The 17778-nt window shown below is 37.9% G+C and overlaps 1 protein-coding gene across 1 annotated transcript; it reads right to left on the bottom strand.

The window, feature by feature from the left end:
- On the bottom strand, positions 22-3795 carry LOC109829501 (ethylene-responsive transcription factor WRI1-like). Its single transcript, XM_020396599.1, has 6 exons — positions 3620-3795; positions 3254-3333; positions 2373-2461; positions 2140-2264; positions 1924-2000; positions 22-510 (listed from the first exon to the last, which is right to left on the bottom strand). Exons 1-6 carry the CDS (start codon positions 3793-3795, stop codon positions 158-160), a joined length of 900 nt encoding a protein of 299 aa, XP_020252188.1. The 3' UTR covers positions 22-157.

Here is a 17778-nt window from a genome sequence, read left to right as displayed (position 1 = left end):
GAAAATTTGAAAAGTGAACACTACATCATGAGAGTTAAACATTCAAAAGAGAAACTATAACACTAATCAAAGTAAATGCTGAATTCGATCAAATCCCCACAAGACACACTCAGTACCACTCTATACTCGCTTACTGCAACCGCAACGACTGCAGTCCTTAGAAAAGGTTCTCAACGTTGTCCTCAAACCCAGGGTTATTAAAGAAATCAAACAAGTCCGTCGCCTTCTCTCCACCGTCAACACCATTGTCGGAGCCAGGCATCCATGGATGTTGTACAGCTCCAGCATTCGTCGCAGATTGATTGCCAGAATCCAAGGGGATGCCGAAGGGGATTGTGTTTGCGTTCGGCTCAGGCTTTACCTGTGGCTGAGGCTGAGGTTGGGATTGGTGCTGTGGCGATGCCTTGGGAGTATCGACGTAGCTGCTGATATCGAAGTTGGTAACTGCGTAGTGGCCTCTGTAGTGTATAGCTGCAATGTCGTAGGCTCTTGCAGCTTCTTCCTCAGTGCCTGAGATGACAAAAATTTATCAGAAAAAAAGTCGATAAAAAAAAAAGGTACTTGGGGGGTTTGACTGTTTGAACGGGGGAGCATGAAATTTCAATTTAAGAGGTTTTTCAGGTTTGACTCTTTGACATACTATTGTTATAACAAACTCGCAGTCTACCGTCGCTCCATTGTTTGCGGATGTACGTATTAACTATCCGTACCCAGTAGGATGTGAATATCTTTTCTGAATTTTTTTTATAGGACTTGAATATGGATATGAACAAAATATCTAGATCCCTATCAGTATAATAGGATGTAATTTAGACACAAATATTTGACATATAAAAAAAAAGAAAACAAAGAAGGAAAACAGACATTATTCAGAAGGGAAAGTTTCTGTTGGTTCTCGGCTATCTTTATCTATATATTCCTAAAATTTACTGTATTATTAAACTCGACCCTTCAAATTTTCACATTTGTCACTTTACCCTAAAAAAAAAATTCTTTTTAAAGGTAACCTAGCTTGGAATCGAACTCAAGACAGTTAAAGCCATACTGAAACCTCCCACATCAAAATCAATTAAAATCCTTTAGTATACCTGTCAACATATCATCGGTTAACTTCTAATAGAGTTTGGATGAAGTGCGTATCTTACCCTCGTCATTAACCTCAGTTAAAAAATATTGAAAAATCTATAACAAAAATCTAAAGAATACCCTAGCATATTATGTACTATGTCATGAATTGCTCTCAAATAAATTTTATTTTCCGAAAAGCTGTTAGTAGATAGCACCTCACAATTCCACGTGCAAGTGAGAAAATTTTCAACTATTTTGCCATTTACAGGCACGACCACATATTAATTCATGCATTCATCCTAGTTTCAACTATTTTGCCATTTACAGGCACGACCACCATATTATAATTAATGCATTCATCCTAGTTTCAACTATTTTGCCATTTACAGGCACGACCACATATTAATGCATTCATCCTAGTTTTGGAGTTATATAATTAAACAATAGATTAATTAATTAAACGAGACAACAAGGTCTCACCTTCTCACTTAAAAAAAAACTTCCAGTTGAATTGAGTAACAAGGTCTCACCTTTTCACTTAAAAAAACTTCCAATGGAATTGAGTTCTAGTCACAATTAATTTGTTACCTTGTGTGTTAAAATATGAACAAACAACTATTAATTTCTGATATTCAGTTACTAATGTAATGTATTTTATATTTCACATTTTATTTTATGGAGGAAGATATATACCACACAATAATCCCCAGCCGGTTTGATTACTTTCACGCACCGGTATTTAAAACCATAAATAAAATTCATTATCAAACTTCTCAAACTAATCTAAGAAAACAAATGTAAGATGATTGCATGTAGCCAATAAAAATTAGGAGGAAAGAAAAAAGAAGAACTCACTATAAGTTCCCAAATATAGGTACTTTTGTCCCACAACGCGACCAATCCTTGCTTCCCATCGTCCATTTTGGTGATGCCTTCATTCACAAACCAGGTATCATTTCGCAAGAGTTAAAAACAAATTTTGTTTTAATTTTCGATAAACTGAGAAAGAACCTCCTTAGAATTTAGACCAAAAATTTTGAAGTGATTCTTATTTCTTAATCAATATATTACCTTGCAACACCTCGATATTTCGAGAGCCCGCGTGAGAAGCCATTGCTTTTACGCCTAAGGGAAGCCAAGTACTCTTCCTTGGACATTTTCTGCATCTCTGCGTACTCTTTTACATAATTCTCAGCCTGTAATATTAAATTTAATAAAATATAAATTTAACAACGTTATAACTAGCCAAAAATAATTGCGATTGAAGGGATTAAACGTATAGAGAATGTGCAAAGGGCAATTACAGGGAAGTTGAGGGTGGCTTGTAGGCCCCAGTACTTAAGCGCGGCAAGATCATAGGTTCGAGCAGCTGCCTCCTCTTCATCGTATCCTCCTGTCCCGCGTCATGCATCAACCATCAATGTAATCACATAACGCCATCAATTAACCATCAATATAATCACATAACAATAATTAGATTAGGCCTTGCTTGGCAAAGGGTTAAGGAAGAGGGGTTAAAGAGAAGAAATTAATATATTTAGCCTATTCGATAATCTGAAGGACTAAATTATTAACCCGTTAAATAAGTTTTATTTTAGTCATTGTGATCAGTTTTAGTGTTTGGAAATAATAATAATTTTGACTATTTTTTTATAATTAGAATGATTAACTCTTAATCATTCTAAATAGGAGTATTAGTAAATCCCTCATTTTAATTCCTCTAGAGGGGTTAGGTTAACCCTTCTATATTTTTTATGTTTAGCAAATTATGGAGGGTTAACTCACTTTAACCATTGTATAGATTTTTTGTATTTGACGGGTTAAAAAGGGGTTAAGTCTCCTTAACCCCTTACCTAACCATTTTGCTAAACGGTACCTTAGAGAATAAAACATACATAAATAAAATAAAAAATTAGCCAACTTTTTTTTAATAACTGTAAGTGAAAACGAAGAAGGATATATAGTAATGCATGTGATAAACAACTTACCCAAATACACTAGAAAATAGACAGAAGCATCCATGAGAGCGGCACATACAAAAAATAAAATAAAAAAAACAAAGAAATTAATTATATGAGAAAATAAATAAATAATCTCATTAAAACTTAAAAATGTAATCTCTCTCAAAAAAAAAAAATCTCTAGAAAATTTATTTTAGAGCTATAAAACATGTTAAAATATATACCTTGCCTCCCTTTTTTGTTTTGAAGGGGGTTCCAACCCTTGTCCCAAAGGTGGGCTTCATATCTACCTGTCCATCTATGCCTACAATATATTAAAGTGACACGCATTTAAGTTTAAAAATTAGAAAACAAACAAAATCAACAAAAATAAGGAAAGAAAGGGGAAAAAGGATGCATGCACTGAGAGAGTTTGGCTTTTTAATTATCCCCAAAATTACCCCAATGAATAACCCCCTTAACGCAGAAGTTGACGTTGGCCCATGTTACCATAAAAGTGAGAGAACAAAATATTGAAATATTGAGATAGTAGTATAAATTGATTATATATACACACACATTTTCATATCCTTAATTTTAATTGTTGTTACCTAGTGACCCCTCTATATATAGAGCTCCTCTTGCCATTAGCAAGCATAGGGTTGGGCTCTCTCTTGCGCTTTGGCCTCTCAATATTGTCATTACTATTACGAGGCAAGGGAAGAGAAGGAGAAGTTGAGCTTGAACAGGATGAGGATGATGAACTGAGAGGAGGGGATTTTTCCATTTTTCTTTCTTTCTTTCTTTCTTTCTCTCTTTGTCAAAAAGCGAAGAAGAGGAGAGGCTCTACATTTATAGAGAAGAGGGAGAAATTTTTAACTTTTGTACCAATTAATTAATGTTTTAGTGTGGGGGGTTTGAATTGTTTGAAATTTGCTGCTGTCGTTAGAACTGTCCAAATTGAGTGAGTCAGAGATTGGTTATTTGCATTGGTTAGAGTGAGCGAATCAACACGTGGAGTAAAGGGTTCACTCATGCTCCCAATAGGAGCCCGGTCTCCACTGCACACTCTCATTCAATGAGCCGGCTGTGAAACATGAAGGAAGAGGAATATTGAAAATATAGAACTATAATTATCAAGTGTTATCATTTGAAGTTTTGATATGAGGATGTTTGGAGAGTTTTGTTTTTTTAAAGGTTATAAGTTATGCTAGCTTTTAATGGATTTTGGTTTTTATAATAAAAATATTACAAAAATTGTATGAATAGTATATATAGTAAGTTTTTTTTTTCAAACCTAGCTTATTTAGCTGAGCTTATAAATTAATTTTTAAAAACCTGTAATACACTAGCCTTTTAAAATGTGATTTATAAGGCAACTTATTTGTTATTTTGCCAAACAGGTAGAAATAAAAAAGACTAGATTAAAAGCTAGTTTGTTTGCAAAATAAGTCACCCCAAACACCCTCATATGGTTAGAGGGACTTTCACAGAGTATCAGACCCTATCTCGGTTCTAATGTTGATGGACACGAATTTAGAATAGATTTTTTAAAAAATATTATCACTCTCTGAGTTCAAGTTTCGGTCTATAAAAAAACAACTAACCTGTGAAGATATGTTAGAATATGAAAATATAATCCTAAAACCTAATCATAACTTTAAAGTTTTGATATAATAGTTAGACGGACTTTCACACACACATTTTTTACATTTGCATAAACACATTTTTCATGCATTTGTGCACTGCATAGAAAGTGGACATACGCATTACCACTTTCCATTTTAGTTTTACCTTGTTCGATTATATTCTATTGGTTTTATGATATATTTTCATTTTTCATAAAAAATTTCTCATTTTGAATGGATTTTGGTTAGAGGATTTTTGAGTGGCACCTTAGCATTTTCATGGTTTATAAAGATGCACCGAAACATAGTAATTAAACCTGGAAAAGTTTAATGTGGGCCCATATAACTTTTCAACTTTTTGCTTCAAAATATCTGCAATCAAACAATCCCTAAACACAACTACATTTTTTATACTGAGGGTTCTAAACTATTTTATTAGCACTTTGACAATTACATTTTTTAATATTGGATGTCGTTGTTCTACCACTAGGCTAAGATGTCACGTGATGGTTTTTTTTACCACAATTTAACTTAAAATGACTAAATCATCCTCTATTGACTCTATCAAAGGTAAAAGAAAAAAAGTAATGCATATGAAATTCAGAGATTATGCGTGCTAGTAAGATAGTCTAGGACTTATAATGGCTAAAACCCTCTTGCTACATGGTGTATATTTGCAGTTGACATATTAATAATATGAAGGGGTTATTTGTAAGTTTGTGAGGGCCTATATAAGCCCAAGAGATTTCATAATAAGATTAGGGTTTTCAATTCATTATGGTATCAAAGCTAAAATCCTAGCCGCCGTCGCCGTGGTTCCCATTGCTGATTTTGTCAGAGAGGAGGATCTTGTCGTGATGTGGAAGATCCAGATCTAGGTGTGTAGCTTGTTAGATTCTCTCGACATTTCAGTCCTAGAACTGATGAGAGGAAGAGTGTATATCTCACGTTGTTGAGATATATCACTTTTGATTCTTGTTTTCTTTGAGAAACAAGGATTTAGTTGAGATCTTACTCTTGTTGTGTAGCAGAAGTGCTGCCGAAATTTTCACTGCGCACAACAAGTGTTTGATCTAGAGCTTGATCGATGGAGGAGATCATTAAGAAGTTGAACCCCACGGGGGTCTCAACTTTAATACAGCTGATGAAGTTGTCGGCTGGTGAGAGCGCGACAAGGCCACCGGCAAAGTTAGAGCTTCCACCCATCGATCTGAAGCTTAATGAACCAGCTACTTACCTGAGTTGGTCACGGCGGGTGAGATACACCCTTGCAGGGAGGAACCTGGAGGGGTACTTGACAGGAGAAAGGACAGAGCCGGTTGAGGGCTTAGCAGAAAGAGATGAGTGGAAGTCCATTCATATGTTGGTGTACATCTGGTTCCTCAACTTTTTGGTCCAGTCGGTCTCCGCCACAGTAGATGGCATCAGGAAGGTAAAGGATGTCTGGGAGAAGTTGAGGAGGACCTATGATGGGGTGGGGAATAACCTGAGGGTGTTCCAGATCCACAGTCCAGGGAGATAGGACTGTACAGGAGTATGCCACAGAGCTGGAGCGACTGTGGCTAGATTATGATCACTTCTCACCTCGGGCAAGCTACAAGGACCCGGAGTGCAAGGAGCGAGAGGCCTTTCTACAGGAAAGGACTACGGTGTTTCTCAAGGGGCTGGCATCAGAGTTTTCTCAGAGGATTGCATTGCTTCTAGCTTAGCCGAAGATTCCCACACTTGAGGAGGCAGTCTCGGCCATGATCCAGGAGGAGACTCGTATTAGGCTGCAGACAGGGACAGGTGGACTTCCAGTAGTGAAGTCAGCACTGGCAGCCTCCAACTCCGTGAACACTGGATCCAAGGGGGAAACTCGACAGTACTACAACTGCGGTGAAGTGGGTCATTTAAGGTATGCTTGCACTAAGCCACCCAAGGAAGGAGATTCGGGTGGACGTGGACAGTTCGGAGGTCGTGGTCGTGGTCGTGGCCGTGGGGGTCGATGAGGTGGAAGAGGAGCAAGCAACTGGGCGAATCTGATAGTAGCAGAGGGAGAGGAAGCAGCTGAGGTAGTCTTTACTAAGGAGGATCATGCACTCCTGGAGATACCCAGGAGGAAGCAGAGAGTAGCAGGAAATGGAGACAGGAGGAGTGGGATTGAGGAGGTATCCACTTCGTTCTTCGCCAGAGGCAACACTGCTACTTATGCTCATCCGACCAAAGATACTGATGACATACATGCTCTTGCTTCTATATCTCCTGATAGATCATCAGAATGGATAGTCGACTTCGGTGTATCTTGACATGTGACAGGTAATGCTAGTGAGTTCTCATCATATACTTACCTAGCATCGGCTGATAGTATCCAAACAACTGATGGTACATTTCAGCCAGTGATTGGTAAGGGTACAGTCAATTGTACAGGTTCTGTAACTTTGTCCAATGTTTTGCATGATCCTTCCTTTCCAATCAATCTTTTGTCCATTAGTGCTATCATACTCCAACTAAAATGCATTGTTTCTTTTGACATTCTCAAAGTGATCTTTCAGGAGAAGGGGACAGGACAGAGACTTGAGACTGGCACATGGAGTAGTGGGCTGTGGTACCTAGATCGTGAAGGGCTGGATTCATCATTAGTGTCAATGGTAGAGAGAGCAGGAGTAGGATCTGAGATGAGTGCTGAGAGTGTATTGATGCTTCATCACCAGTGCTTAGGACACTCATCCTTTAGTATTTTAAGTAGGTTGTATCTATCTTTATTTGAGAAAATAAATAAACAGAAACTTGTGTACGATGCATGTGAGTTTGGAAAGCTTACTAGAAGCTCTTATGTTAGTTCTGGTCATAGGAGTTCTCATGCATTTGACCTAATATATTCAGATGGGCTAAAATACCAAATTGGTATATTTATACGAACGCTTTTGCCAGTTTGGTATTTTTAAAAACTCCAGCGATGAAAAGGCATTAAAGCTCGTGCTTTTTGTCAATAAGACACTTTTCTCAAAACTCCGCCGAGAAATTTTGCATTTAACCCCCTTATCTCCCAAAATTATTAAATTTGTACCCCCTCTCTCCTCCTCCTTCTCCTCCTCCTCTCCCATTCCCCTCTCCCTCCAGCGCACCATCGTCCTCCTCCTCCTCTTCTCCGTCCCCATCTCCCTCCTCTTGATTCCATTCTCAGCCACCAATTCTCTAGCATTCTTCTCCAAGGATTTTGGAGTACCAACATGACTCTTAAACATAGATTTCTAAGAACCCAATGTACTTTCATTGCAGCTCCCCTGATCAAAGACTTCAACTTTGAATAGAATCTCATTGTCTTGCTGCTCTTGCTTAATGTTAGCTCCTGCAGATATCTTACATGGAAAAATGAAGAAGGAGGAAATCAAGGAAGAGAAGAAGGAAGAAGGAGAAAATGTTTCGGAGGAAGAAGTTATTGGGCCCTCAGCAAGCGAGGAAGAGAAGCCAATAGAAGAAACAGCAAAGGAAGTAAGTGTTGGGACCTCAGAGAAACCTATAAATGAAGCAAAGAGGGAAATTATCTAGACCTCAGAGAAAAATGAAGGAGCAGTGAAGGAGGAAGTTGCTGAGACTTTGGAGGCTGTCCAGGAAAGGAAACCTGCAGAGGCATCTCAAGTTGAGAATTTGGAGGCAGAGAAAGTTAAATCCGGTGGTGACGATGGTTCAACTTTGAAAATAGAAGGTAAAATGGCTTCAGAATCAAAGTCTGAACCTAAAGAACTGGGCAAGGATAGTGGTTTTTGTGTGGTCTCGAGCCAGATAGCAATGCAAGAAGAGGATGATCTTGGCTGGGATGAGATTAACGATCTCGGGGAACATGAAGATAAGGACAGGATAGTGGATGGATCCAGCGGTATTCCTAAAAAATTGGACTTTTGGAAGAGGCTAAACATCGCTGAAGATGATGAGGATTTGAGTTGGGATATTGAAGATGATGATGAACCTGCCTAGCCTTGATTGAGGGTATAAAGATTCCACATTTATCTAATCAGTTCTGGCATCTGAGGTTCTCCTGCAAGCATGTCAATAATCCATCTTTTATCTACTCTACTAACTTCATGTGAATATGAATTGTATGCCTCAATGGATTAAAGCTTATAGGTCATTGCTAGATTACATACATTTACATGTCCAATCGTGTTGTGCTTTTCAGTTATATTTTATATCGTTTTTAAACTAAGTCAAAACTCAAGCAACATGGTAACTATTTGGTGCTAAACTTTTATTTTCTTGCTTATAGCTTTTGTTACTATGTTCACTACCCTATTTGCAAACAAAAAAGCTTAACTGCTGTAGTTCATTGTCTGCAATTTTATATGCTATTTCCCATCTTTAATAGTTCCTGGACCCAATAACTTCTTCCTTCTTCTTCTCTTCCTTATTCTCTGTTCTTTCAGCAGCTGCCACTTTCAGCGTATGAGGAGGAGGAGGAGGGGAGGGAGGGAGGGAGGGGATGAGGGGGCCAAGGTTGACCCAGAGGAGGGAGATGAGGACGGAGGAGAGGAGGAGGAGGACGATGGTGCGCTGGAGGGAGAGGAGAATGGGAGAGGAGGAGGAGGAGGAGGAGAGAGAGGGCAAAAATTTAATAATTTTGGGAGATAAGGGGGTTAAATACAAAATTTCTCAACGGAGTTTTGAGAAAAGTGCCTTATTGATAAAAAGTATAAGCTTTAATGCCTTGTCGTCGTCGGAGTTCTTAAAAATACCAAACTGGCAAAAGCGTTCGTATAAATATACCAATTTGGTATTTTAGCCCATTCAGATGTTTGGGGGCCTTGTTCCACAAGCTCTATGAATGGATACAAGTATTTTGTTATCTTCATTGATTACTTCTCTCGCATTACTTGGTTATACTTGATGAAAAATAAGAGTGAAGTGTTTGGTTGCTTCCAAAACTTTCATAGGTATGTTCAGACTCAATACGAAATAAGAGTGAAGTGTTTGGTTGCTTCCAAAACTTTCATAGGTATGTTCAGACTCAATACGGAGCAGTGGTGAAGGTATTAAGGTCTGATAATGTTCCAAAACTTTCATAGGTATGTTCAGACTCAATACGGAGCAGTGGTGAAGGTATTAAGGTCTGATAATAGGACAGCGTATACCAACAGAACGCTTGCGAAATACTTGTTAGCTCAAGAAATACAGCACCAGACTACATGTCCATACACACCAGCTCAGAATGGGGTAGCAGAAAGGAAGAACAAACATCTTTTAGAGGTTGCTAGAAGCATGATGATCTACATGAATATCCCAAAAACATTATGGAGGCAAGCAGTGTTGACCGTAGCTCAGCTGATCAATAGATTGCCCTCGAGAGTGCTGGATTGGAAGTCTCTGTGTGAGACATTGAGGGGAGATAATGGTGGGATGCTTCCACTAAAGGTGTTTGGCTGTGTATGCTTTGTGAAGGACAACAGGTCATCCGTCGGGAAGCTTGCCCCTAGAGCGGTGAAGTGCATCTTTGTGGGATATTCTGCTACTCAGAAGGGATATGTTTACTGGAGCCCGGTGAAGAAGAGGTTGTTTGTGAGCGTGTATGTGCACTTTCGAGAACTCGAGCCATATTACACTCGGGAGGTAACTTCATCCGTTGGTAACTCGCCCGATACTGAAAGTATAAGGCGAGAGAGGGAGAATGGTGAGAGGCAAGTGAACAATGTGGAGAATAATGTCGAGAAATCAATTTCTCTATCGATTCCTTGGGAGGGAGAACTGGTTGAGGAGGAGCAGGAGAATGAAGAAGAAGAAAAGGAGGCAAGAGGTGTTAGGCTCACAGTTCAGGGGAAGCTACTTACCTATAGTAGGAAGGGGAAGCAAATTACAGGAACAGTACCTACAGTGCCACGGGTGCCAAGTCCCTTGCCAACGTCTGCCCCGACTCCTGAGATACCTACAGTGCCACGGGTGCCAAGTCCCTTGCCAACGTCTGCCCCGACTCCTGAGATACCTACACCACCACTAGATTCCTCCCAAAGTGATATCACTCCTCTCCTTACTCCTCCCACACCAATGTCAGTACGGAGGACTACTCATAGTAATGTGGCGATAGATATGGCTGGGGGTTTGCCCAGTTTGTATCATATTCTAACATCTCTACTGTACATGGAGCATTCATTACATCATTGGACTCTGTTACTGTACCTAACAATTGGCAGGTTGCTAAGAAGAACTCAAAGTGGAAAGCGGCTATGCACGAGGAGCTAGGGGCTTTTGAGAAGAACCGTACTTGGGAGTTAGTAAAACTATCAGAAGGAAAGAGAGCAGTTGGATGCAAGTGGGTCTTCACTGTGAAGTAGAATCTAGATAGACAAGTTGAACGCTACAAGGTTCGTCTGGTGGGTAAAGGGTATAGTCAGACATATGGCATCGACTATGATGAGACTTTTACACCGGTTGCGAAGATGAGCACTGTTCGGACCTTGATCTCTCTAGTAGTAAATGGTGGATGGAAGCAGCACCAACTAGATGTGAAGAATGTATTTTTTTATGAAGATCTGGTAGAAGAGGTATATATGGAGATACCACCAGGATTCAACACAGATCAAATAGTGGGCAAGGTCTGCAAATTGAAGAAGTCTTTCTATGGGATGAAGCAGTCTCCCCGTGCTTGATTCGACAGATTCAGGAGATCTATGATAGGTATGGGGTGCCAACAGATTAACACCGATCATACCGTGTTCTTTCGACAGAGTGTAGGCCACATTACCATGCTTGCGGTATATGTGGATGATATGATTATTACAGGGGATGATGAGAAGGAGATTACCCAACTCAAAGTAAAATTGGGTAAGGAATTCGAGGTGAAAGATATTGGCTTGCTTCGATACTTTCTTGGAATAGAGATAGCTCGAGGAGCGGAGGGGATTATCCTTTCCCAAAGAAAGTATGCAATGGATCTTCTCAAAGAGACATGGATGTTAGGGTGCAAACTTGCAACTACACTGATCGATAAAACTTCAAACTGGGTGCTGAGGCTGGAGAACCAGTTGATCGTGACAGATACCAGAGGCTGGTAGGCAGGTTGATCTATTTGAGTCACACACGTCCAGATATCTCTTTTACAGTGAGCGTGGTGAGTCGCTACATGCATGATCCAAGGAAGGGTCATATGGACGCAGTGTACCAGATTCTGAGGTATTGAAGAGTGCCCCCGGTAAAGGACTGATATTCAGGAAGAATGAACATGTGAGCATTGAGGGTTACTACGACTCTGATTGGGCTAGATGTGCTGATGACAGGAGGTCCACCTCAGGATACTGTATCTTTATAGGAGGTAACTTGGTCTCGTGGAAGAGCAAGAAGCAGTCAGTGGTGACGAGATTGACAGCTGAGGCAGAGTATAAAGCTATGACCTTAGGAGTTGCGGAGTTGTTGTGGCTGAAGAGTATGCTGGTAGAGCTGAAGCTGGATCAATGAGCCAAGATAAAGTTGTAGTATGACAACAAGTCAACCATCAGTATTGCCAACAACCCAGTGCAGCATGATAGAACCAAACACATCGAGATCGATAGGTTCTTCATCAAAGAGAAGTTGGACAGTTGACTACTAGAGTTAAGTCATGTTCCAACTAAGGATCAGGCAGCAGACTGTCTGACTAAGGGACTTAGCTCAGTAGATATGATTAGAGGATATGACAAGATGAGCTTAGTGGATATCTTTCGCCCATCTTGAGGAGGGGTGTTGACATATTAATAATATGAATGAGGCTATTTGTAAGTTTGTGAGGGCCTATATAAGCCCAAGAGATTTCATAATAAGATTAGGGTTTTCAATTCATTATTTGCAATTAACCCTTTTTTAGTATAGACCCATTGACATGTTCAAGAAATAAAAAAAATAGAGTTTGCATACTTCGTATTGTTTATACAATCCAAATTGACTTATCAACGATCAAGCACCAACTCCTCACAAGTGGCCTAGTCATTAGGGTTTAGGGCATTGTTTCAAAAAACTAGTGGTTGATCTGTGTATATGACATATTTATCTCCAATTTCTTATCATTAGGCATGAAGTACACAGGATTTACTTAGCTAATATCGAGCCAAGGTTCCTCGCACCCAAAAAAAATAAAACACTAATAAAAGAAAATATTTAACAGTCACCGGTTCACAAAATATATATCACCAAATGGGCATCTATCTTAGGAGCTATGACGCAGCGCGGAAGTAGTAGCATCGGAATCCACCAAGGACAATCTTCGAATCCACAAAAAGCTTCGAATCCACGAAGTAAATATTGAAGAAAAAACATAATTTTATTAATTAAAAGTTATGCCTCTAGGGCTTACAAGACTTTACTTAAATAGAAAAAGAAACGAGACTTATACAAGGACTCAAACTCCTACAAAGACTCAAACTTTACCAAAAATAGTAAAAGAATTCCTAAAATATTAAAACTCTTAAAAAGACTCCTTATGACTAAGAAAGTCCACTGGTCAAATCTGATATCAAATCGGATTTGTTTTCTAATCAATACAGACTCCTAAAACATTACTAAAAATAATAAACAACGGACAAAAATACAGATATCTCTCAAACCGTAAGGAATTTGGTAAAACGGAGAAAGCAAACCGAACCTTTAGGGTTAGTTTGGATGGCTCTGTCTCGTCGAGATAGTCGATTTTCATATATAATTCGTCCAATTCCAACATACGGTTTGAAAGTTATGATCGTTTCTTCGTAGCAAGTTATTTTCATCGACCGGGCCCGCGTTTGGGCTTGTGACTATCCCACTTTGACATAAATATGTCTATCGTGTGTTCTGCATCAAGCTAAGACTTCAAAACTTATGATGTGGTTCAAAGGAAGATATTCTTCGGTGCATAAATTAGTTGAAGTTAATAGATATTTTCTCCAATTAGCGCATACTACATGTTACCTACCTTGATAAGTGTGAAAACTAATTAATAATATCTTGATAATTGATATGTAGTGATAGGGAAATAGAAGTATTAGTCTTAGAAATGCACGGTGGCTGATTTGGATTGTTAGTTAGAAGGTTCCAATATAAATCTCACAATCTTGAGTTGGATCGGAGTTGGGTTATAAAAAATAAAATTTTCTTACAAGTAAAGAATTTGGATATTAATGCATGCCTTACAAGTAAAGTATTTGGATATTAATGCATGCCCTTATAAGGAATAAATTACCAGCAAATCTTTGCGTATCCTCTCTCTACACAACCCATATCTCTCTCTCTGTGCACGCGCACGTGTCAATGTCGAAATCTTTAGCATTAGTCAACTTAGACATTTTGGGTGTGCAATGAAGTTGCTCGTAACAAAATTTTCTAAGTGCAATAAGGGGGTGTTTGGTTCAATTTCTAGAAATTATAGGAAATGTTTTCCACCCAAAATATGATTTCCTTGTATTTCTTAAAAAAATTATAGGAAAAGTTTTGAGAAATCAAAAAGTACCAATTTTCTTGTTTTTTGTACTTTGCTTGTTTGGTTCAAAACAAGAAAATGGCTCATAACTTTATAGAAAATAACAAGATTTCCTTTTCTTTTGTTCGGTTACATATGTCAAATTTATAGAAAAGTGTCAACTACCATCTTTATCACTTTAATGGCTATGCACATATACAAAATTTTCACATCTTTAAATCTTATAAAAAAACCAACAATAGAGAGCTAAACAAGCTCGAATACAAATTGATAACTTGCCTCGAAGCTTGACAACATGCATGAATTGTTTTATATATTCAAGGGAAATGAACTTTGTTGTGATTATCTTGAAATTGCATGCATTTGTAAAAAAAATCAAGGTCCAGTCGAATGAGAAACACAAAATAAACTTCCTATTTTCTCACATCCAAAATAAACTCAATGAGCAACCGTCATTACGAGATGTTATCTTACAAACTAGATCTACAGTAGAAAATAAAAGTATACACACATCCTATTCGAGAAAATAAAGAAGGCTGGGGCGGACGGGGGTTTTTAATTAAATATGGTATGTGTCAGATTTCTGGTGATTTCCTCTCATTTTGAGAGGAAATTACTTTTTATAAAATTTGGTAGGTTTTGATATTTTATAGAAAATATTTCTGTAAATTTTTTATTGGACCAAACACAATTTACAGAAATCTCTGGAAAACTTTTAATTATAAAATTGCCATTGTCAGATATTTTGAGAAAAATTTTCTCAAAAAGTGTGCAACCAAACAACCCCTAAGTACAGCTCCCCCTCTATAATATACTTGTCGGACGTCGATAATAATATTTGAGTATCATAGCTCAACAAGAAGGAATTACATATGATTCTTTCACCGAAACGAGATGGAATTTTCATTCTTTTACCGAAAAAGTAAAATTTAAAAGACAAAAACCCCACAAGAGTAAATGTACTGTTTTTTTTAAATTACAATTTACATCTATGGAAGTATAATACAAGCCCCCCCCCCGCCCGCCCCCTCTCCCTTTTCCCTCTCCTCTCCCTCTCCCCTCTCGCAGAAGTAAAGGCCCGTTTGGTACCTGCCCTACGGAAGTGGCTCGAATTGAAATATTACTCACTTCTCATTCCCTCATACTCAAAACGAAACTAGTTTTAGATGTTGAATGGCCATTCCATGGGAATGGCCATTCCCACTTTTTATGGGAATGGACATTCTAAGTGAGAAGATAGTGAATGATCATTCCCATTCAAGGGGAGAATCAAATTAGTTAGGTTTTTTTCAATTATACCCCTATTAATAATAAGAATCAATTTAAAAAATATGGCTTTTGACTACGTATTCTCATTTTCTCCCTGTTTTTTTAGGCTCCACCGAAACAAAAAGGCCTCATTTCTATTCATCGCCCCTGAAATCGACGTGCCGCCGCTCTTTCCTTCCTGACTTCAATCCCAACCCTAATCCCTTCTCCTCCACCTCTTCCTCCGCCGCCTCAACCGCCTCTCGATCCTAAAGCCTCCGACGCCGCCTCTGCCCCAGCATCGCCTCTTTCACTGAAGTCATCGCCACACCCGGCATCACCTTTCTCTTCAACGACCGAGTCATCGGCTCTCCTTTGCTTGAGTTTCTAGGTACGATTCGGTGGTTTTTTGCTCGAATTTTCTTCATTTTTCGTGACTTTTCTTCTTCACTGCTTAATCTGTTGAAATTTGTTGAACTCTGTTAAATTTGTGACCATTATCCATATCATTTTTGCTACTTTAGCAGAATTCTTACAAGGCTAAGAAAAAAAGGGAGGAATATTCCTACAAAATAATCTTGAGTCATTCTCTTGCTTCAATTCTTCAATTCAATGGTAATGTTCGTTTTCTTAATTGATTTCAGTACATGCATAATAAGTCTTGAGGATAGAAAATCTGTACTGTACAATGTACAATGACCTGCAAACAGAATATTTCTTCTTGCATTAATATCGACTTCTTGTTCACATACGATGACCTGCACCAAGATCTTAATTTGTATTTCACGGTTATTGAAGCTCTGCTAGTTACTTTCTGATTATTGATTGTCAATAATTCCTTATTAATTTCTATGGTTTGATTCTGCATTTTGATCATAATATTATATTTCGATGATAATGAATATAATCTTTACCTCAAACCTTTGTGAATGAACTAAAAGTGAGTTCAGAAACCGCATAATGATAATGAATATAATCTTTACCTCAAACCTTTGTGAATGAACTAAAAGTGAGTTCAGAAACCGCATACAGGTCATTTAGTTGATTTCAGATTTGTTGGTAGAGATTATTTTGATTATTGTTAATACTTATGTTATTTAATAGATGAATCCATTGTGATATAACATATTAGGTATTACATATAACTAAATGACTTTCATCATTGCTTGTGTGAACTTCATAATTTTCAGTTGGAGACAGACTGTGGGGAAATTAAGTGCCGCTTCTTAAGATTTATGTGAAGGAAGCATGCCCATAAGATTGAAAGTATATAATACTAATGCAAGTTTACAAATTTTGTGGTTTAGAAGATTTTGTCAGATGACTTATAGTGAAATCTCTCCGTCTATATTGCTTTATTGGTTGGTTTTTTGACAGTCTTTCGTTGTTGGATGCTATGAAAATTATTACCTGTATTATCCTATGAATCTTGCTGCCTACGATCACACAACTCTACAAGCATTTTACGTGTATTATTCTCTTTTCATAATCAACAATATCCTTGTTATTAAGAATTCTCATTAAGAGTTTATTTAAATTGTTTACATTCCAAAATGAATATACTCTTTTACACTTATGCAGTCAAGATATATCATGTTATGGATTCTGATGACAAATGGAGAAAATTGAAGAAGTTGGTTGTTGTCCAAACACATATGGGAAATGTGCAAACTGTAGTGGCTTGGTGGTTCCTATTTTCATCTCACATAATGAAAATTTACATTAAAAAAAATCACTAAGAGAGTGATATTTGATAGATTTTTATTCTAAAAGGAAAAATGTATATCGTCTAGCATATGCTAGTGAAGTAACTTGTTATGACCAGCTTAGAATGTATATGAGCTCTTTTAGGAAGTTATGCACTATGCTGCAAAATGTAGGACTAAATGATACAAAAAATATATTGGTAGACGAGCAAGTAGCAATGTTTCTACATATCCTCGCCCACCATATGAAGATCAGAGTCATAAAACAAAATTTCCAACATTCAGGGAAAACTATTAGTCGGCATTTTACTCGTGTGTTACATGCCGTGATATGTCTACACGATATTTTGATTAAGAAACCCGAGCCAGTGCCGATTGACTCAACAGATACAAGGTGGAAATGGTTTAAGGTAATCTACAATATAAGTAGCATTTGTATTTATCAATTTTTATAAGTAATCTAACACATTAAAATTTTCCTAATGTCTAGAATTGTCTTGGAGCTTTAGAAGTGACTTACATAAGGGTGAGGGTAGCTGTGGAGGAAAAATCTAGGTATCGAACACGAAAGGGTAAAATTGCTACAAATGTTTTGGGTGTATGTTCTCAAGACATGCAATTCATATATATACTTCCTGGTTGGGATGGGTCAGCTGCTGATAGTAGAGTCCTTCGAGAAGCAATAACTAGAAGAAATGAGTTAAAAGTCCCACGTGGTATGTTACTTATAATTTATACTTCATTTGGGTTATTAATCATCAAGTCCACTGGTATTTAATTAAATACATTTTTGACAT

Source organism: Asparagus officinalis, chromosome 2 (genome assembly GCF_001876935.1).
Source record: "Asparagus officinalis chromosome 2, Aspof.V1, whole genome shotgun sequence".
NCBI lineage: Eukaryota > Viridiplantae > Streptophyta > Magnoliopsida > Asparagales > Asparagaceae > Asparagus > Asparagus officinalis.
The sequence above is the reverse complement of the archived record's forward strand: the minus strand, read 5'-3'. Positions and strand labels throughout refer to the sequence as shown.